Consider the following 17633-nt stretch of genomic DNA (forward strand, 5'->3'; position numbering starts at 1 on the left):
AGGAGTGGGATAAGGAACTATAAGACAAAAACATCGAAAGAATCCATCTAGGACAAGGAAGAGGAAGATTTGAGGTGAAACGTCTCATGTTTGCAGTAATTTCTAAGGACAAAACAAATGCAAAGATAACGATAGAAACACTTCACAAAACTGCAGCGAAAACCGGATTACTAATATCATATGAGAAAATAGAATAAATTGGAGATAAACACACAGAGAAAAATATATACAAACTCAACACAGAAATGCCAAAAGAGTTGATAAGTTTAAGTATTTGGGAGAATGGATACAATAAAATGGGTTAGATAAAATCACGGGTAAGGAAAGATTGAAGAAAATGGAATTAGCATACAAACTCACCCAAAACCGATATAATAAAAGATCCCTACCATTCTGGGAAAAAGATTAAATACAACCCAATAGTAACGGAAACAGAAGCACTTTACAGATCTGAATGCCTGAAAAGCCCATAAGACCCAACAGTAGCGACCGGCTGCCGTGCCATCCTCAGCCCACAAGTGTCTTCGGGTGGGGATATGGTGGGACATGTGGTCAACACAGCACTCTCCTGGCTGTACGTCAGTTTACAAGACCGGAGCCGCTATTTCTCAATCAAGTAGCTCCTCAGTTTGCCTCACAAGGCCTGAGTGCACCCCACTTGCCAACAGTGTTCAGCAGACCGAATGGTCACCCATCCAAGTGCTAGCCCAGCCCGACAGTGCTTAACTTCAGTGATCTGATGGGAATCGGTGTTACAACTGCGGCAAGGTCATTGGCATCTGAATGCTTAACACTGAATAAAAGAGGTGAACAAGAAGAACTGGAAAAGAAAGAAAGGAAAATACTCAGAAAACTTTTAGGACCACAAAAGGTCAATGATAACAACTGGGTGGAGAGGAGAAATGAATATCTATACGGAAACAATGACAGACACAAGAAGAAAGAGGAGATTGAAATGTTATGGTCATATGTACAGAATGAATGTCAACAGGCTAATGAAGAAAGTTTTTAACTTCATTTCCAAATCAAAAAACACCACGGGATGGCTGGAAGAGACAAGAAAGGACTTGAGAAAACTTAACTTGGCACGAAAGACCATACAACCCAGGGAAAGTTTCAAGCTACTGATCAAAACTGCATTTCCTGCCCAACAACGAAGTTAACAATCTCAGAGGATGATGTCAAATGAATAGAAGCAACCCATCAGCCAATGGATGAAGTTCTGGTAAGATAAAAAGAAAAAGACTGTACCTTTGTCTTGGGTCCTAAGCAATCTACAACTGATCATATTTTGTAATGAAAGAAGTGTCATACCATGCAGTATAATATCATGACACAAAAGCTGAGAAAGGCTGATCTGTATGGTATTTATCGGTGGAAGCTGGAAATCTAAAACTGCGTCATTTCGTGGGGGAAACTGAGGACATCAATGAGTCTGAATGGGTTCAACTTTGAAACGTGAACACTTCTGAGAAATGCTTCTAAAGTTGGTAGACTCAGATGATATAAAGGCACACTGCAACTGAATTTACAATTAGTTAAAAGGTGACAAAAACATGTGAATCACTATCAGACTTTGGGAAAATTCTAGTTGTTATCAGTTTTGCTTAGTGACCAGAATCATGTGCACATAGTCCTAAGCAGTATAATTACCTTCAGTTCAAGGCTATCAGGGTTTAATTTCCCTGGAAAATCTGGACTGTGAAGTTGTGGGATTCATAATATTTGCTGTTTGGATAAACAGTCTCAGGGAATATGGAGTCTGTTGATTCTGTGAGAGATACTGGGAATGCTTTATCCTCCTTTTTTCTGTCGCAATAGTGTGTTTTTTAGGATGGGAAAAAGAGGGCATCACTCATCAGCAATGAAAGCTGCTACCAAATAATTCAGTTGGAGCGAAGTAAAATATGAACTGTCCAATAAAAAGTAAGGACATAACCAGAGCATATATTTTTTAGGATACCAGGAGAGAGAAAATAATTCAGCATATTACTACTGCTATGATTGGTGAGAGATTTTTCAGCATCTGCTGGATGGTGGTTCAAGACTTTGACTGCAAGTGTAAACAATGGTACTCAAGAGTGACACAGCTGCCAGACACCTGGCCCACTGAGGACTTACCATAGACTGCACCCAAATGGTGCGGTCTCATGGTGTGTGTAGAGCATGAGTTACTCAATACAGCACCTTGTAATCATATGCACTAAAGAACCCCAGTGTAACACTACAACCTGCTGGTATTCTGTTCATCTCAAAGTCATTGATAAGTAACACCCAGGAAAGAGCCACTATAAGTATCATTAATAAAATTAGCATTTTATTGTTCTTAAATATTAGTTTGTGACTGAAATATTTTAGTTGTTCTGGTTTGAACAATTCAGTGTAAAGTATTAAGAAATTTTGTAAATGTAAACTATCATTAATTTAGCTTTACTCGACAATGGATGGAATGATTCCACAGCTGACTGGTGAGTGTGACTACCTCCCATATGGACGACCCAGGTTCGATTCTCACTATTTGTCACGGACTTTTCCTTTTTGGGAGAAATGGAATGTGGTGCACTCAGCCTCATGATACCAATTGAAAAACTACATACATAAGGATATAGCTAACTGTGAAAATAATCAATTATTGATACTATAATATAAATGGATAGATAACAAATGTTCTCACCCAGTGGCAGCAGGGAAACATACACAAGGACTTAACTTTTACAAGCTTTTGGAGCCAGTGGCTCCTTTTTCTGGCAGAAGAGTTGAAGGGGAAGGAAGAGGGGTGAAGGAAAAGGACTGGAGATGTTTAGGGGAAGGAGTACAGTTAAGAAAAGTCACCCAGAACCACCGGTGAGAGGAGACTTTCCTTCTCATCCTGTCCGGTCAGTCTCCCCTGACGCGGGGTTCTGGGTGACTTTTCTGATCTGAACTCCTTCCCCTAAACGTCTCCAGTCCTTTTCCTTCACCCCTCTTCCTTCCCCTTCAACTCTTCTGCCAGAAGGAGGTGCCACTGGTTCCAAAAGCTTGTAAAAGTTATATCCTTTCGTGTGTGTGTTCCCCTGCCAACACCTGGTGAATAATTATTTTATCTCTCCATTTATATTATAATATAAGTAACTGAATGTATGAAAAATCTACTTACCAAGCGGCAGCAGAGAACACACAAAAGGTATTACAGTTTGCTAACTTTCAAAACCAGTGACTCCTTCTGGCAGAAGTGTTAAAGGGGAAGGAAGAGCGGTGAAGGAAAAGGCCTGGTGAGGTTTAGGAAAAGGGGTAGAGTCGGAAAAGTCAACAGAACCCTGTGTTGGGGAGACTTATCCATATTATCCAAGTCTTTCCTTCTCATCCATCTGGTATGTCTTCCCTGACCAGGGGTTCTGGGCGATTTTTCCGAACTATACCCCTCTTCGTAAAACTCACCAGACCTTTTCCTTCACCCCACTTCCTTCTCCTTCAACCTTCTGCCAGTAGAAGAAGCTGCTGGCACCAAAAGCTAGAAAATTATACGTTTTATTTGTGTGGTGTCCTGCTGCCGCTTGGTGGTTAGGTTTTTTAAGCTATCCAATGTGGCTCTCATCATTCTTTTTGAAAACATGCTTTTACACTACCAAAACTAAGGTCTCACATTCTGTTTCTTGAACCCTGCTTGTCCCTTGGAGTTACTCTCAAAGGCCTAACAGTGAAAGTCTCCGTTTCTGGATGTAATCCCACTCTACACCAACCTCTTTTACAATTTCAAATGCAGAAACCTCTTGCACTTACTTGGCTAATATGTGACCTATATGCCTCATCCATAAATTTCACTCCACCAGATTTCTCTCCTTTTCCAAAGTCCTGCAGTTATTCCCTTCCTGTTTCCTTGCAGGTCCCTAAACAGCCACACCATCAACCATCACTCTTCTCCTACAAACTGAGCTTGGTCACTGTCCTTAACATCTCCGAGTCTTAATAACTGCCTTCCAGAGCAATAACAACTCAATCACAAGAATCAGTCACAACAGTACAGTATTCTCAAGCTCTTGTCTAAAGCATTCCGCCCTCCCGAATTATCTCTCTTATCCATGGGTCTTACCAAAAAGGGTATTTCCTTCTCATCCCATCCAGTTAGTCCCACCCAGGGTTCTGGGTGACTTTTCCAAACTCTATCCTTTTTCCTAAACCTAACCAGTCATTTTCCTTCACCCCTCTTCCTTCCCCTCCAACCCTTCTGCCTGAAGAAGGGGCCACTGGCTGCAAAAGGTAACAAACTGTAATACCTTTTATTTGTGTGTTCTCCTGCTGACACTTGGTGAGTAAATTTTTTATCTACCCAATTATTTATATTTTCAAAAATTGATTATTTTCATTGACATACTTACATAAGAATTAGCAGCTCCAAGGTCTCAAAAGCAGACAATAGCTGGGAAAGGAGTGAGCTGACTGCATCTGCATCCACATCTACATCTACATACATACCCTGCGATCCCTCATACAGTGCATGGTGGAAGGTACCTTGCAGCACAATTACTAGTCATTACCTTTCCTGTTCCAATCACAAATGGAACAAGGAAAAAAATGACTATCTATATGCATCTGTACCAGCCCTAATTTCTCTTATCTTGTATTCACAGTCCTTACGAAATGTACAATGGTGGCAGATCATTCTGACATCAGCCACAAATGCCGGTTTTCTAAATTACCTCAACAGTATTCCAGAAAAATATCATCATCATCATCGTCTCTCCATGGATTCCTGTTTGAGTTTATGAAGCATTTCCATAATAATCATGTGTTGATTGCCCTACAGTAACATACCAACCCCCCCCCCCCCTCCCCCGACAGCACAGTCCACAGTCAAATTAGGGCAATGACATGACGGCCAGCCACTGTTGAGTGGTCATCAGGACCTGATCACAGAATTCCTTTTCTTTCAAAACTTATAATTCATGTGAATATGAAAGCAAGTATGATGTTTATACTATAATTACTTTTTAAATTTACTGACTGCATTACTCTAATTGGTCTGTTTCACTGCAATCTGCCTCACTTAAGTGCACTATTTGTACAACCCAAACGACACAATAAGTCTGTCAATGCACAAATGGCTTGCCCAAAGACTGCATAACAAAGGATACTACAAAACTAAACATTTCCCTGCGAGTAAACTGTATAATTGCAACGATAAGTTCAATAACGGCTCACACTAGTTTACTTTCAGATTCAATGTACTATGTCAATTGTATACCTGTTGTCAAGGTGTGTTTTCAATCCATACAACTTCTACAGTTTTGCAGATCTTGTACTCCTGGTTTGTGGCCCAATAAATAAGTAGATAAATGTCACAAATCTGAAAACCAGTTATTACTTTTTCATTTGTTTTCTTTTAAAATAAACAACTTGCAACAAAACAGAACAACAGAATTTTGAAGAGTAGTTCAACGAAGATTTTCTAAACTTTTTCATATACAGTGATCTGAGAAAAATCGTCCACTGTCATTTTTAGGAAGTCACAAATTTTGAGACATTAGCAGGTTGAAATTGTTATGGAGAAACAATACTTACAAGTTTCTAACTTTACTATTCGCTATTGTATTGCTGACTAGTCCAGTAGGAGAAAAGTAAAGTAATATTTACATTTTTCTCTGTCTAGGAACTGGGTTGCCTGCATTTATTTGTGTGTGCATTGTAGTGTTGCTGGAACCAGTCATGGCATAAGACATTGTCAATGATTATTTGTCCATATGTGGGGATGATAAGCTTGTCAGCTTCCTTTCTGCTGACTATTTGGTGGCACTCTCCTCTCCTATTTTCTTTGATAATGACACAAAATTCAAATTAAGTAGTTTCTGGATTTCTTGAAAGCTTTTGACACTTTTTTTCACAAGCGACTTCTAATCAAGCTGCGGGCCTATGGGGTATCGTCTCAGTTGTGCGACTGGATTCGTGATTTCCTGTCAGGAAGGTCGCAGTTCGTAGTAATAGACGGCAAATCATCGAGTAAAACTGAAGTGATATCAGGTGTTCCCGAGGGAAGCGTCCTGGGACCTCTGCTGTTCCTGATCTATATAAATGACCTGGGTGACAATCTGAACAGTTCTCTTAGGTTGTTCGCAGATGATGCTGTAATTTACCGTCTAGTAAGGTCATCCGAAGACCAGTATCAGCTGCAAAGCGATTTAGAATAGATTGCTATATGGTGTGGCAGGTGGCAGTTGACGCTAAATAACAAAAAGTGTGAGGTGATCCAAATGAGTTACAAAAGAAATCTGATTACTCGATAAATAGTACAATTCTCAAGGCTGTCAATTCAACTAAGTACCTGGGTGTTAAAATCACTAACAACTTCAGTTGGAAAGACCACATAGATAATATTGCGGGGAAGGCGAGCCAAAGGTTGCGTTTCATTGGCAGGACACTTAGAAGATGCAACAAGTCCACTAAAGAGACAGCTTACACTACACTCGTTCGTCCTCTGTTAGAATATTGCTGCGCAGTGTGGGATCCTTACCAGGTGGGATTGACGGAGGACATCGAAAGGGTGCAAAAAAGGGCAGCTCGTTTTGTATTATCACGTAATAGGGGAGAGAGTGTGGCAGATATGATACGCGACTTGGGATGGAAGTCATTAAAGCAAAGACGTTTTTCGTCGCGGCGAGATCTATTTACGAAATTTCAGTCACCAACTTTCTCTTCTGAATGTGAAAATATTTTGTTGAGCCCAACCTACATAGGTAGGAATGATCATCAAAATAAAATAAGAGAAATCAGAGCTCGAACAGGAAGGTTTAGGTGTTCGTTTTTCCCACGTGCTGTTCGGGAGTGGAATGGTAGAGAGATAGTATGATTGTGGTTCGATGAACCCTCTGCCAAGCACTTAAATGTGAATTGCAGAGTAGTCATGTAGATATAGATGTAGATGTGTGAAACATGATACTAATATTTATCTTGAAATTTTCCTGGCATAATGAGTATTTCATAAAATTTTGAGACTGGAATCAGGTGATGTACAATTTTGGTCTCAATATTCTGGCTGATAACCAGGCAGCCACATTCAGGTGAACATTTAATGGTGTTATGCATGCATGCGCTCTGTCAAATTGCAAGCCTGCGGAGTTAACGCTCAAATTGCTAAAACTGAAAGTATATGAATGTGGCAATATGCACATAATTTTGTCTTTGTGAACAAATCAAAGAAATGACCAGGTCATACACCTTATGTTGAAAACCACCATCCCGAATAACCAGAAGCCAACAGTCAGCAATCCTGGCAGTATTTTTAAGTTATGAAAGTGCACCAATCTCCATCTACCACTAATGGTCTTCACTTGTTAGGCTGAAGAACATAACTTTACATTTGGTGTTTAGTCGTTCTGTGTGTGTAGGTCTGCATCACATAAGCATGATAGTGTTGGGGCACCTACTTTTTACAAAATCAAACCTGCAAATGTTTAAGCTATTCTTTACTCTTGAGAATTATATTATTATTATTATTAGTCACAGAAGTATGCTAACATCATAAAAGAATTTATGTGCTTTTCACCCAAGTGAGCCTTTTTAATATTCCTACTTTTTAATACTTCTTCCAAGCAAAATAGCAAATTTTCTGCTGTATCCCAAAACTTTAATGGGTCTGTTGTCAGTTAGGAAAGTGCTTACTACAAAGCCTGTTACATCTAGAAGTAAATATATTAATTTTTGTCTCCTCTGTAACCTCACTGCTTTAGGTGCTACACACTAAACAGCTTGCATAATGTACTTCTTACAAATTTAAGGTTGGCCAATATTCCACAAATTCTTGTTAAGAAGTTACATATCTTGAAAGTGATACTACAAACAGCTACAATGAAAAATGAAGTTTTATTGAAAATAATTTCTGCATAAAATTTCTTTATTAAAAACATATACAGTAAAATAGTCAATTCACTATATTTATCTTTTTTGGGATCTTGCAGCTCGGAACTTACTGACTGGTCTGGTCGTTTGGATATGTAAATCTTTAGGTGGCTCTGAGGCACAGCCACGTTCCACCACATCTATATGTACCTAGGCAGATAAAACAAAGAATTTAAAACATACAGATACTTACATTTATCACTGATATTGTGAAAAGAGGAATATATTTTCATATAGGATCTTACCGCTACTGGCAGCTCCCTTGCGCTTTGTTTGGGTCCATTAAAGTTAACATTCAGAATATCTAACTTATCAGATTCATTGTGAAAAGCCACTTTATTACTGATATCTGAATTTGAATTTGTTCGTTTTAATATGGATTTTGGGCCAGATGATTGCTTACAGCTTTTGACATACTGATCATATATGTCTGCAGGATTCTCTACTACAATTTCTTCATTTTGCTTCTGAGATTTCACTGGTTCAATGGGACTGTGTTTGAATTCAATGTGAAGTGGCTCCTCAGCCTCACTGTCAGAGAAATTGTGATGTTCTAAAATAAGGTCACTCTTGAAAGAAACTCTCCTTGCAGTAGACTTGGAATTTTCATGGCTGGAATCTTCTTTCAATAGTGATTCACAGGGAGTGTCACTAACTGTGGTTTTATTGTCGGTGTCTTTCTGCTCTTTATAATCAACCAGCCGCTCCTTTTGTGGGTTGGCGTTATCATGAGAATTTCCTTCAGTCAGCAATCCATTGGAAATATCAGCAGTCACTGTATTGTCTTCGAACTCCTCATCACTTTCTTCGTATTCATAATCTTCTTCTTCAGAATCATCTGCATGTAACCTTAGAAAAAGTAAAAGGAATTGCAACAGTAAAATACTGATTGTGTTTCGAGATGTTAACATAGAAGATTATAGGTAGCTCTTATTTCAACATTATGTGCCTAGCGTAATTGTGGTTTTCACATTATTGCTAGTCTATAAACAGAAACTATTTCAATGTTTGTATGTTAAAATACCAGTTTTACTCTATAAAATAGTTAACAACATGAACAACAAAATGTGTAATAGAATACAAGGAACCCCCCCCCCCCCCCCGCACACACACACACACACACAATGGTGCAACATCACCAAAACATGTGTAAGAGAGAAAAACAATAACTCTGATTTTCCTCATGTTGGAATCCTCGAAATATTTGTTTTGTTCAAACAAACATAGACACATATAACGATCTTTCCAGGTAGAAAAGAACCCTCAGACTAAGTATCTGTGAGAATAAAAATAATGAAGCTAAAACTACACAGTATAATGCTGTGATTTGCTGTAACACTGGAGCCTGCTAGACAGAGAGCTCAAATTATAGGATTAAGACATTTTTCGAAAATCAACGGTATGAGAATTTAGTTTAATACAACTGACTCCGTTTATGGAAACTTCATGGATCAGAAGTTTGTCACCAATATTTATTATTTATTTACCATATGGCTTTTTGACATACTGCGGAGAAAGAGCATGTACTGCATAATGTTTACAACATAAAATCTTATAAACATACATCTAGAACATTTATGTAATATGCTGACTTTGAAATCGCCAGCACGAAGTGACTGTAACAGCCACCACAAGAAACTGGAATACAGAGAGAACAACAACGATGAGAACACGACAGTAAAATGGGCAGAAGATGAATTAACAATACATCCCTGGCTGGTCCCAAAACATTGAGGAGTGTTACCAAACCTTCTTCAAAAAACAGTAGATGAACTATGATCCAGTCTAGACCTGGTGAGACGGCAAAAGTGGGGCAACAGTTGAAAGCCAGACATCGAGTACGGAAGCACGAAGACTATTTGGGAAATGAGGAACAAGGGTCTCCACGTGAAGGAGTAAGACAACATAAAGGTTTTCAGTACAACATGTCTTGAGTTCTCAAATATGAAGAAAACATGTTTTTAATTATTTATATCAAAGCTTTGGTGTAAATAATTAGAAGTGTCATTTCTTCAATGAGACAACAATTGCCATTGCTTTGTATCTAGTAGCAACATTCAGAGCACCAAAAGACAAAGCATATACAATCAAAGTGAAGCAAGAATTTTGAATCCCAAAAGCTGAAACCACAGAAACCAAATATTCCTGGTCCTTCACTTGTGAAGAAATCTTGACAGCACTTACATGTGTTCAGCCAGGAAAAGCTCTCACGTGTGAAAATATCCACCATGAATTCCTAGAATTCCTAATAAACTGTGGCAAATAAACAAGAGTATGGATGGCTCATTTCTTCACAAACATTATACAAACTGGCAATATATCATTAGTATTGAAACACTACAATTGCCATAATAAAACCTGACAAACCAGCTGTTATTCCTAAGAGCTACAGAGCAATAGCCCTACTATCCAAGACCTATCAGCTATTAGAACAGCTTATCCATAATAGAGTACATGTAAGATTATTTAACATAACCCCCTTCAAACAAGAAGGCTTCCAGCCAAAATGAAGCTGTACAGATCAAGTTCTGTCACTTGCCATCTACACTGAGACAGGATTTATAAGAAAACTTAAAACCACAACTGCATTCACTGACTTATCAGAGGGCTATGAAGGAAAATTAGGGTTTGACATACCGTCGACAATGAGGTCGTTAGAGATGGAACACAAGTTTGGAAGGTTTCAAAGATGAGATATGTAATTGGCCTTGCCCTTTCAAAGGAACCATTCTGGCATTTGCCTGGAGCAATTTTGAGAAACCACAAAAAACCTAAATGTTGAGGCCGGGGGTGGATTTGAACCACCATCGTCCTAATGCAAGTCCTGTGCACCAACAACTACGCCACCTCACTTGGTAAATAAAGTGTGGAAAGAAGGCATGATATACAAGCTTCTTCATGCAATTTCTTGCAAACCAATTGCTCACATAACAAATAACATGCTAAACAAATGACCGTTCACAAAAGTCATGGGATCCAACATTTGCTCCCAAAGAAAATTGAAAAAAATGTCTGTCATAGGGATCAGTCCTTGCTCCACTTCTCTTCAGCAGGTACAATGCAGACATCCCAAAAACAAAATCAAGGGAGTTAGGTAGTGTCAACCACTGGGTATATCAACAAGTTGTACTATATCTGAACAGTCAGAAGAATAGATGAGCTAGATGTAGTAGGAAAGTACTTTTGTAAATGAAAACTACAATCAAAGCCACCAAAATAGAGGTTCCCTGATTCCAGATAAATAATAAATTCACTGGAAGAAAACTCAACATGTAACACAACAGTCACTCTTAATAAAACACCAAAATATATGAGAGTAACCTTTGACAGAGCCCTTATCTTTCAGAGGTCATTTAACAAAAACAGCCAAAAAACTGAAAACAAGAAACATCATCATTCTAAAGCTATGTGGTACAACCTGGGGAGAAGCAGTATCCACCCCACATTGTTCCGCTCTGAGTCTTGTCATCTCAGCGGCTAAATATTGTAATCAAGAACTTTTATTACATAACTTGTAAGAATAGATTATCTGTTCCCAATTCTTCATCATTCCATACATACGACTTTATGAAAAATGATTTTCTTACTTTTGAATTTAAGATGGTGAATTTACATATCCACATACCCAAAAGAGTTACTTAAAAAGTTTCAGTATATATACATGGTCCAGTCACGGTAATGGGACCACCTGTCAAAACCCTGAACAATGACCTTTTGCAGCTTGGAGGTGCAGGAAGAGTGTCTGGAAGATCCTGACAGGAATGTGGAGCCACTGCAACTCCAATGCAGTGGCCAGCTGCACTAGGATTCCCTGATGAGAATCCATGGTGTGACCAACTGTATCAAGATGGTCCCACAATTCTTGTGTGGGTTTAAATGTAGGGTGTTTGGTGGCTTGGGGAGTATGGTAAACTTACCTTGGTGCTCTTCAAACCACGGACGTACCCTGCAAGCTGTGTGACGCATTGTACTGGCCTGCTGGTATATGCCATCAAGCTGAGGAAAAAACAAACTGCATGTAGGGTCACCTGCCCGATGGAGCCTCAAACATTCATCTTAAACGGTCACTTGTCACTACTCAGTGGATGTCCAGTTGTGGAACCGTCATGCAAATTCCAGCCTTCATTGTCAATGAACAGCAGTCAACATGGATGCATGAACCAGGTGTCAGCTGTGGAGACCCATATGCAGCAATTTCACCTCTAAACATATTCACAACTATCCTTCACCCCTTGACATTTATGATCCATGGAGCACCACATTTGCCTTGATGCCATGCACAGTATACTTTAACCACTACAGCGTACAAACAGTTAACAAACATAGGCATTTAGGAAATGCTTCCACCCTTGGCCCGAAAACCAATGAACATGTCGTTTTTGGACATCAGATGAAACACTCCATTTCTGCATTACAACAATGACTGCACTGTTATCCACATCCTCCTGACTAGCTTTGCATACCCTCCGCTACTAGTGCTGCCACCTGCCATCTGCAAGTGGTTATTGCATGCTGATGTCAAAAACAGGCTGTGGTCACATTAATGTGACTGGACCATGCTTACATATGGACAATGCTTATTTCAAGTACACATGCCAGGCAGAGATTCAGTAGAAGAATCTTATGAAGCACAATTCATATCCAAAGGTCACTACTAAGAAGACTCTAGCATCATCAATTCCTTAGCATTGTTCCTCACTCTAGGGTGCTTGTCAAGTTGGATTTATGAAAAGGTGAGAGAAAACAAAGAAGCTTTGTAACATTCTTCACGTGTTTCTTTACTGAGATCAGAATAGCCAAGAAATCTCAAGACTCTGCAATGGGAGACACTACAGTAAAGATACTGCATGTTCAAACAACTTACTGGACTGCAACTAGGAGACATCTTTGACAACTGCCGATATTTCAGAAGTTGAATACCCTACCTTTTTCAAGGCACAGACACTATGAGAGAGCACTGTGCAGGGAAATTTAAACACTTGGCAGATGGAGTTACACCAACCAAGAACCATAATATAGTATATTCGGAAAAAAAAGAAAACCACACACACTTTAAACAACTTGCACCACTAAACAACCACCAAATATGACCAGCATCAGAAGTTATCAATAGTGAATGATTATGGTGAAAAATGGATCAGATGGGGATGTGTTATTGGCCAACAGTGAATAAGGCAGGTGACGTGAATAATGAGGTGCCAACAAAGTTTACAGACTTTGTCTTATTCTGGTAGCATTTCCAACATGACTGGTCATATTCTGCAAAAACATGGTGTGAAATGTGCTTTTCAACCACTGTGTAGGATAAGAACCCTTTTAGGATCTGTAAGGGATGATCTTGGTTTGTAAAAGGCAAGTGTCTACTGAATCCCATGCAGTTGTGTCATGTCAAACATCAGTCAGACAACTGGGTCCTTTAAGGACCAGTGCGTACTGCTAAAGAGTCACTCACTTAAGCAGTTCAGCTATTGTAGAACACTTCCCTGGTAGCAGTAATCCTACGCAGTGCAATAATTTATTTATTTATTCCATGTGATCTGATGGTACACAGTGTGTTGCAGATGTCAGAAAATATCATTTAACATTGTTAACATGTATTAACGTAAGCCTATAGTTCCTAATGTATTATATTGCTCAATGTTTTCAATTTAACATAAACAGCAAGATTACTGTTCTAAGTATTCATTTACTGACTAAAAACAGTGACACAACAAATATGACTTCACGGCTTTGCTAAATTTTATGTCGTCTTCGATGGACTTAATACTAGTGGGAAGATTGTTGAACAGTTGGAGGCCCATGTGGAAAACTCCCTTTTTACACAGTTGAGTGTTTGTACGTATAGCATGCAGGTTTGCATTTTTCCTGGTGTTGTGTTCATGTATTTCATTATTTTTTACGACTCTGGGGTCAGTTGGCACTATGTGTTTTCTGAAGAATTTTAGAGTCTCAAGAATGTAGAGGCAAGGCAGTGTAAGGATTTCCAACTTTCTGAAGATGGGTTTGCAGGAGTCTCTGGGTTTGCTCCCAGTAATAATCCTCATTGCTCTCTTCTGGATTCTGAATGTGCTCAGAGCAGTTGGAGCATTTCCCCAGAATATTACACCATATTTTAGGTGGGCTTGTATATAAGCGTAGTATGCACTGATTAATGTTTTCAGGCTAGCACATGTTTTCAGTACACTCAATGCATAACAGCTAGTACAAATCCTGGCATTTACCTTTCCTGTATGTGTATTCCATTTCAGGTTATCTTGAACCCACAGACCTAGGAATTTGAAAACAGTGTCGGTATCTATTGACTGGTTATTTATAGTGACAGACGGCTGAGAGGAATTTGCATTTTGTGTTGTGTGGAAGTTCATGGAAGCTGTCTATTTGGTGTTGATAGTTAATCTGTTGATTTTTGCCCAGTTGCTGAGTTGATCAGTAGCCAAGTTCACAGCTTTTTGCATAGCCTATGTATTCTCCCCTTTGAGGAGTACAGTTGTGTCATCAGCAAATATTACTGTTTTGTGTGCATCAACATTCAGGCTCAAGTCATTAATATACAGGAGGAAAAGTAGGGGTCCCAATACTGAGCCCTGTGGAACACCTTGCTTTACAGTTTTATTACTTGATAGTATTTTGGTTATTGAGTTACTTTGTCTATTAGTATATTTCATGCTGACTCTCTGCATCCGATTGGTTAGGAATGTGGCAATCCAGTTGTTTGCAATTCCTCCGATACCGTAATGTTCTAATGTTTCCAGTAATATTTTGTGGTCAACAGTGTCAAAAGCCTTTGACAGATCCAGAAATATGCCTGTTATGGGTTGTTTTCTATATAACAGTTCTAAAAGCGTATTTATGCAATCATATACTGCAGTTTCAGTAGATTTGTTGCTTCTGAACCCATGTTGAGCTACACTTAGTAAATCTTTTTTTTCAATGAAGTCCATCATTTTTTTGGACATTATTTTTTTAAAAACTTTAGAATAACATCATTCTGGTGTTCACTTTCAGCTATTGGAATAGTGTTGTTATGGAAACAGTAGAGATTAAATTGGCAAGTGACCTCGTAAACAGAGATGGAGGTTTCTGCTTAAATTCTGCTTGGAATCCTGCTCTCTCCCTGGTTAAAGAGGAACAGAGTTAATTACAATTCACTGTCTATGACTTCTGATGTTGGTTGTGCTTAGTAGTGTGCAAGCCCTATTTCTTTGTGTGTGTGTTTTCTTACAGCATAAGCCACATTATGGTTCTAGGCAGGCACAGCCCCAACTACTGAGAGTTTAAGGCGAGAAGTGTGATGATCCTATGCCCTTATACACCACACCTAAAGGACACCTTAACGCAGTGGTCACATGGGTGCCAGTCAGTGCTGGTCAGATTGGAATGCAGAGCTGGTATGTTCCAAGATGAGCCAAGAAACTTTTAACTTACTCACACATAGTTCTCCACTATGGACAGTGTTGTGTATGACTTCATACATGATAGTAAGGAGAGGTGGGCTACAGAGTGGTATGGCAACTGGCGACATAGGAAAGCTGGACAGGAGAAGAAACGATAAGCGAAGAAATTGACACAGTTAACAGAATATTTGCTTAACTTGTACTTTTCTGAGCTTATAAGGCTCGTTACAAATAATGCGACAAGAAACACAGTCTAGCTCTCAGTGTCAACAAGGAAGAGGCTTGCTGTACTAAGCACAAACTACGATGTTGGAGCCATGACTAGAGGATGCCTGCATACCATCATGTAATGATGTGGCTCGAGGTGCAAATGGGTCTGAGTGGCTGCTGTTGATCATCCTACATTGTGGTGACAGAAAGCAGTTGTAGCCCAGAGCTGCTGGAGACATGGCTCAGTACATGTGTTCCATTGGGTCTGCCGTATCCCACATGATCACTATCGGCATCTTACGGAAACTTGCAATTCTGTTGCTATGATGTCCATATAGTGGTATTGATAAATGATAACACAATGTACAAATATATTCCACAAGCCACTGTACAGTGTGTGGTATCATGTATCGCTATTACCCCATGGGCATCAAAGTTGGCATCGGAATTGCAGGTTTCTGTCAGACACTGACAGTGGTCATCTGGGATCTGATGGACCCTATGGAGCACACCCACTAAGCTATGCCTCCAGTGGCTCCGTACCATGAACGCCTTCTGTTGCCAAAATATAGGACAGGCTGGTGGCAGCCACTCAGCCCACTCAGACTTGGAGCCTATTCATTGTGTGAGTCTATGGAGACACTGCCTAGTCACAGCTCTGACGCCATCGTTACTCCCTTAGTGCAGGGAGCCTTGTCCTTGTTGACACTGAGAGCTGGACACTCTTCCTGCATAATTTGTAGGTTGGTGTATGAAGTCATACGCAACATACATATTAAATATTACAGCAAAATTTGCCTTGCAATCTGTGAAGTGTTTAGAATGAGATTTGCCTTAAGAGAATCAAAACTGGTGATGAGATGTGGGCCTACGGTTATTATGTTCAGACCCAGGTTCAATCTTCACAATGGGTCAGAAAAGACTCTCCAAGATCAGGTCAAGTCAAATATCAAAGCCATGCTGATACTTTTCTTTGACCTTGAAGGATTAGTTCATCATGAATTCGAGCCACAGGGAGAAACTGTTAATCGATGTACTACAAGGATGTGCTGCAATGCCTGGGAGAAAATGTGAGAAGGAAACGGCCTGAAACATGGCGAGACATTTCACGGCTCTTGCATCACAATAATGCACCCACATATTCATCCCTGTTAGTGTTTAACTATTGCAAAAAAAATGAAATCACTGTGCTGCCTCACCCTCTATACTCTCCAGACCTGGTCCCTGCAGACTTTTTTGATTTCCGAAGTTAAAAACTGCATTGAAAGGACAAATATTTGCAATGATGGACGAGATAAAAGAAAATTCGCATGTGGCGCTTCGAGCGATCCAGCAAGAGGCGCTCCAAGACTGCTTCCGGAAGTTGAAACGACATTGGGAGCAGTGTATCAATTGTGGAGGACAGCATTTTGAAGAAGACCATAAGGAAAAGGTAAGTGCAGAAAAATTTTGTGGACAATGTTGCGGAATTTTTTGAACATACCTCTTATGTTTGGGCAGGGAAATTACCTCTTCATCACAAAAGGCTACGAGCAGATTTGGTTTGTCAGTTACAAAAGAGGCTCACAGTTTTAAACATGCAATTTATGGCTTTGTAACAACTGGACAAACACACACATCGTGAACAATGAGAAAAAATCTTTATAAAAAGTTTTTATATTTACAATACATAGATCTTGTCTTGGTAGGTTTCATCAGCCTTAAATGTTTCACACCTGTTTACAAGTGAGTCGATTAGCACATACTTCAAAATTTTTTTAAGTGGATGTGGAGCATAGAACACAGTACTCTAAACAAGAGTGGACAGGTGAACTGAGGACTTCTACAACCCATTTCTTTAATTATCACGTATCATGATAATGCTTATATGAAAAGACCTTTTTGCTGACTAGAGATCTAGCAGCTTCATTCGTAAAAATGTCTAGCCAGTGTAACAGTGGACCCATACATTTTGTAGGCTCAGATAGTTGTCAGTAGTAACAAAAGATGCTGTATTTTATTCAGAAATACTTCTCCTGAAGTGTTGCAAACCACAGTTTAAGTGGGAATCTTAAAGCTGGTACCTACACTGTATACATTATCCCAATAACAACATTTCTGGAAGTTGCATTGCATACAAAAGAAATACCGATAATGTTCTTCCAAGTTAAGTGGTGAACA

The 17633-nt window shown here is 39.4% G+C and overlaps 1 protein-coding gene across 1 annotated transcript in view; it reads right to left on the reverse strand.

Moving 5' to 3' along the window:
* Positions 1–7814: 7814 nt before the first annotated feature.
* LOC126484006 (unconventional prefoldin RPB5 interactor-like protein) overlaps positions 7815–17633 on the reverse strand; it is a 41437-nt gene continuing 31618 nt past the window's right edge. Inside the window, exons 5-6 of the mRNA XM_050107325.1 lie at positions 8115–8718; positions 7815–8019 (exon numbers count right to left, since the gene is read on the reverse strand). Coding sequence (XP_049963282.1) covers positions 7906–8019; positions 8115–8718 — 718 coding nt within the window. The 3' untranslated portion in view covers positions 7815–7905. The remainder of the gene's footprint in view (positions 8020–8114; positions 8719–17633) is intronic.

Source organism: Schistocerca serialis, chromosome 6, assembly GCF_023864345.2.
Source record: "Schistocerca serialis cubense isolate TAMUIC-IGC-003099 chromosome 6, iqSchSeri2.2, whole genome shotgun sequence".
Taxonomy (NCBI): Eukaryota; Metazoa; Arthropoda; class Insecta; order Orthoptera; family Acrididae; genus Schistocerca; species Schistocerca serialis.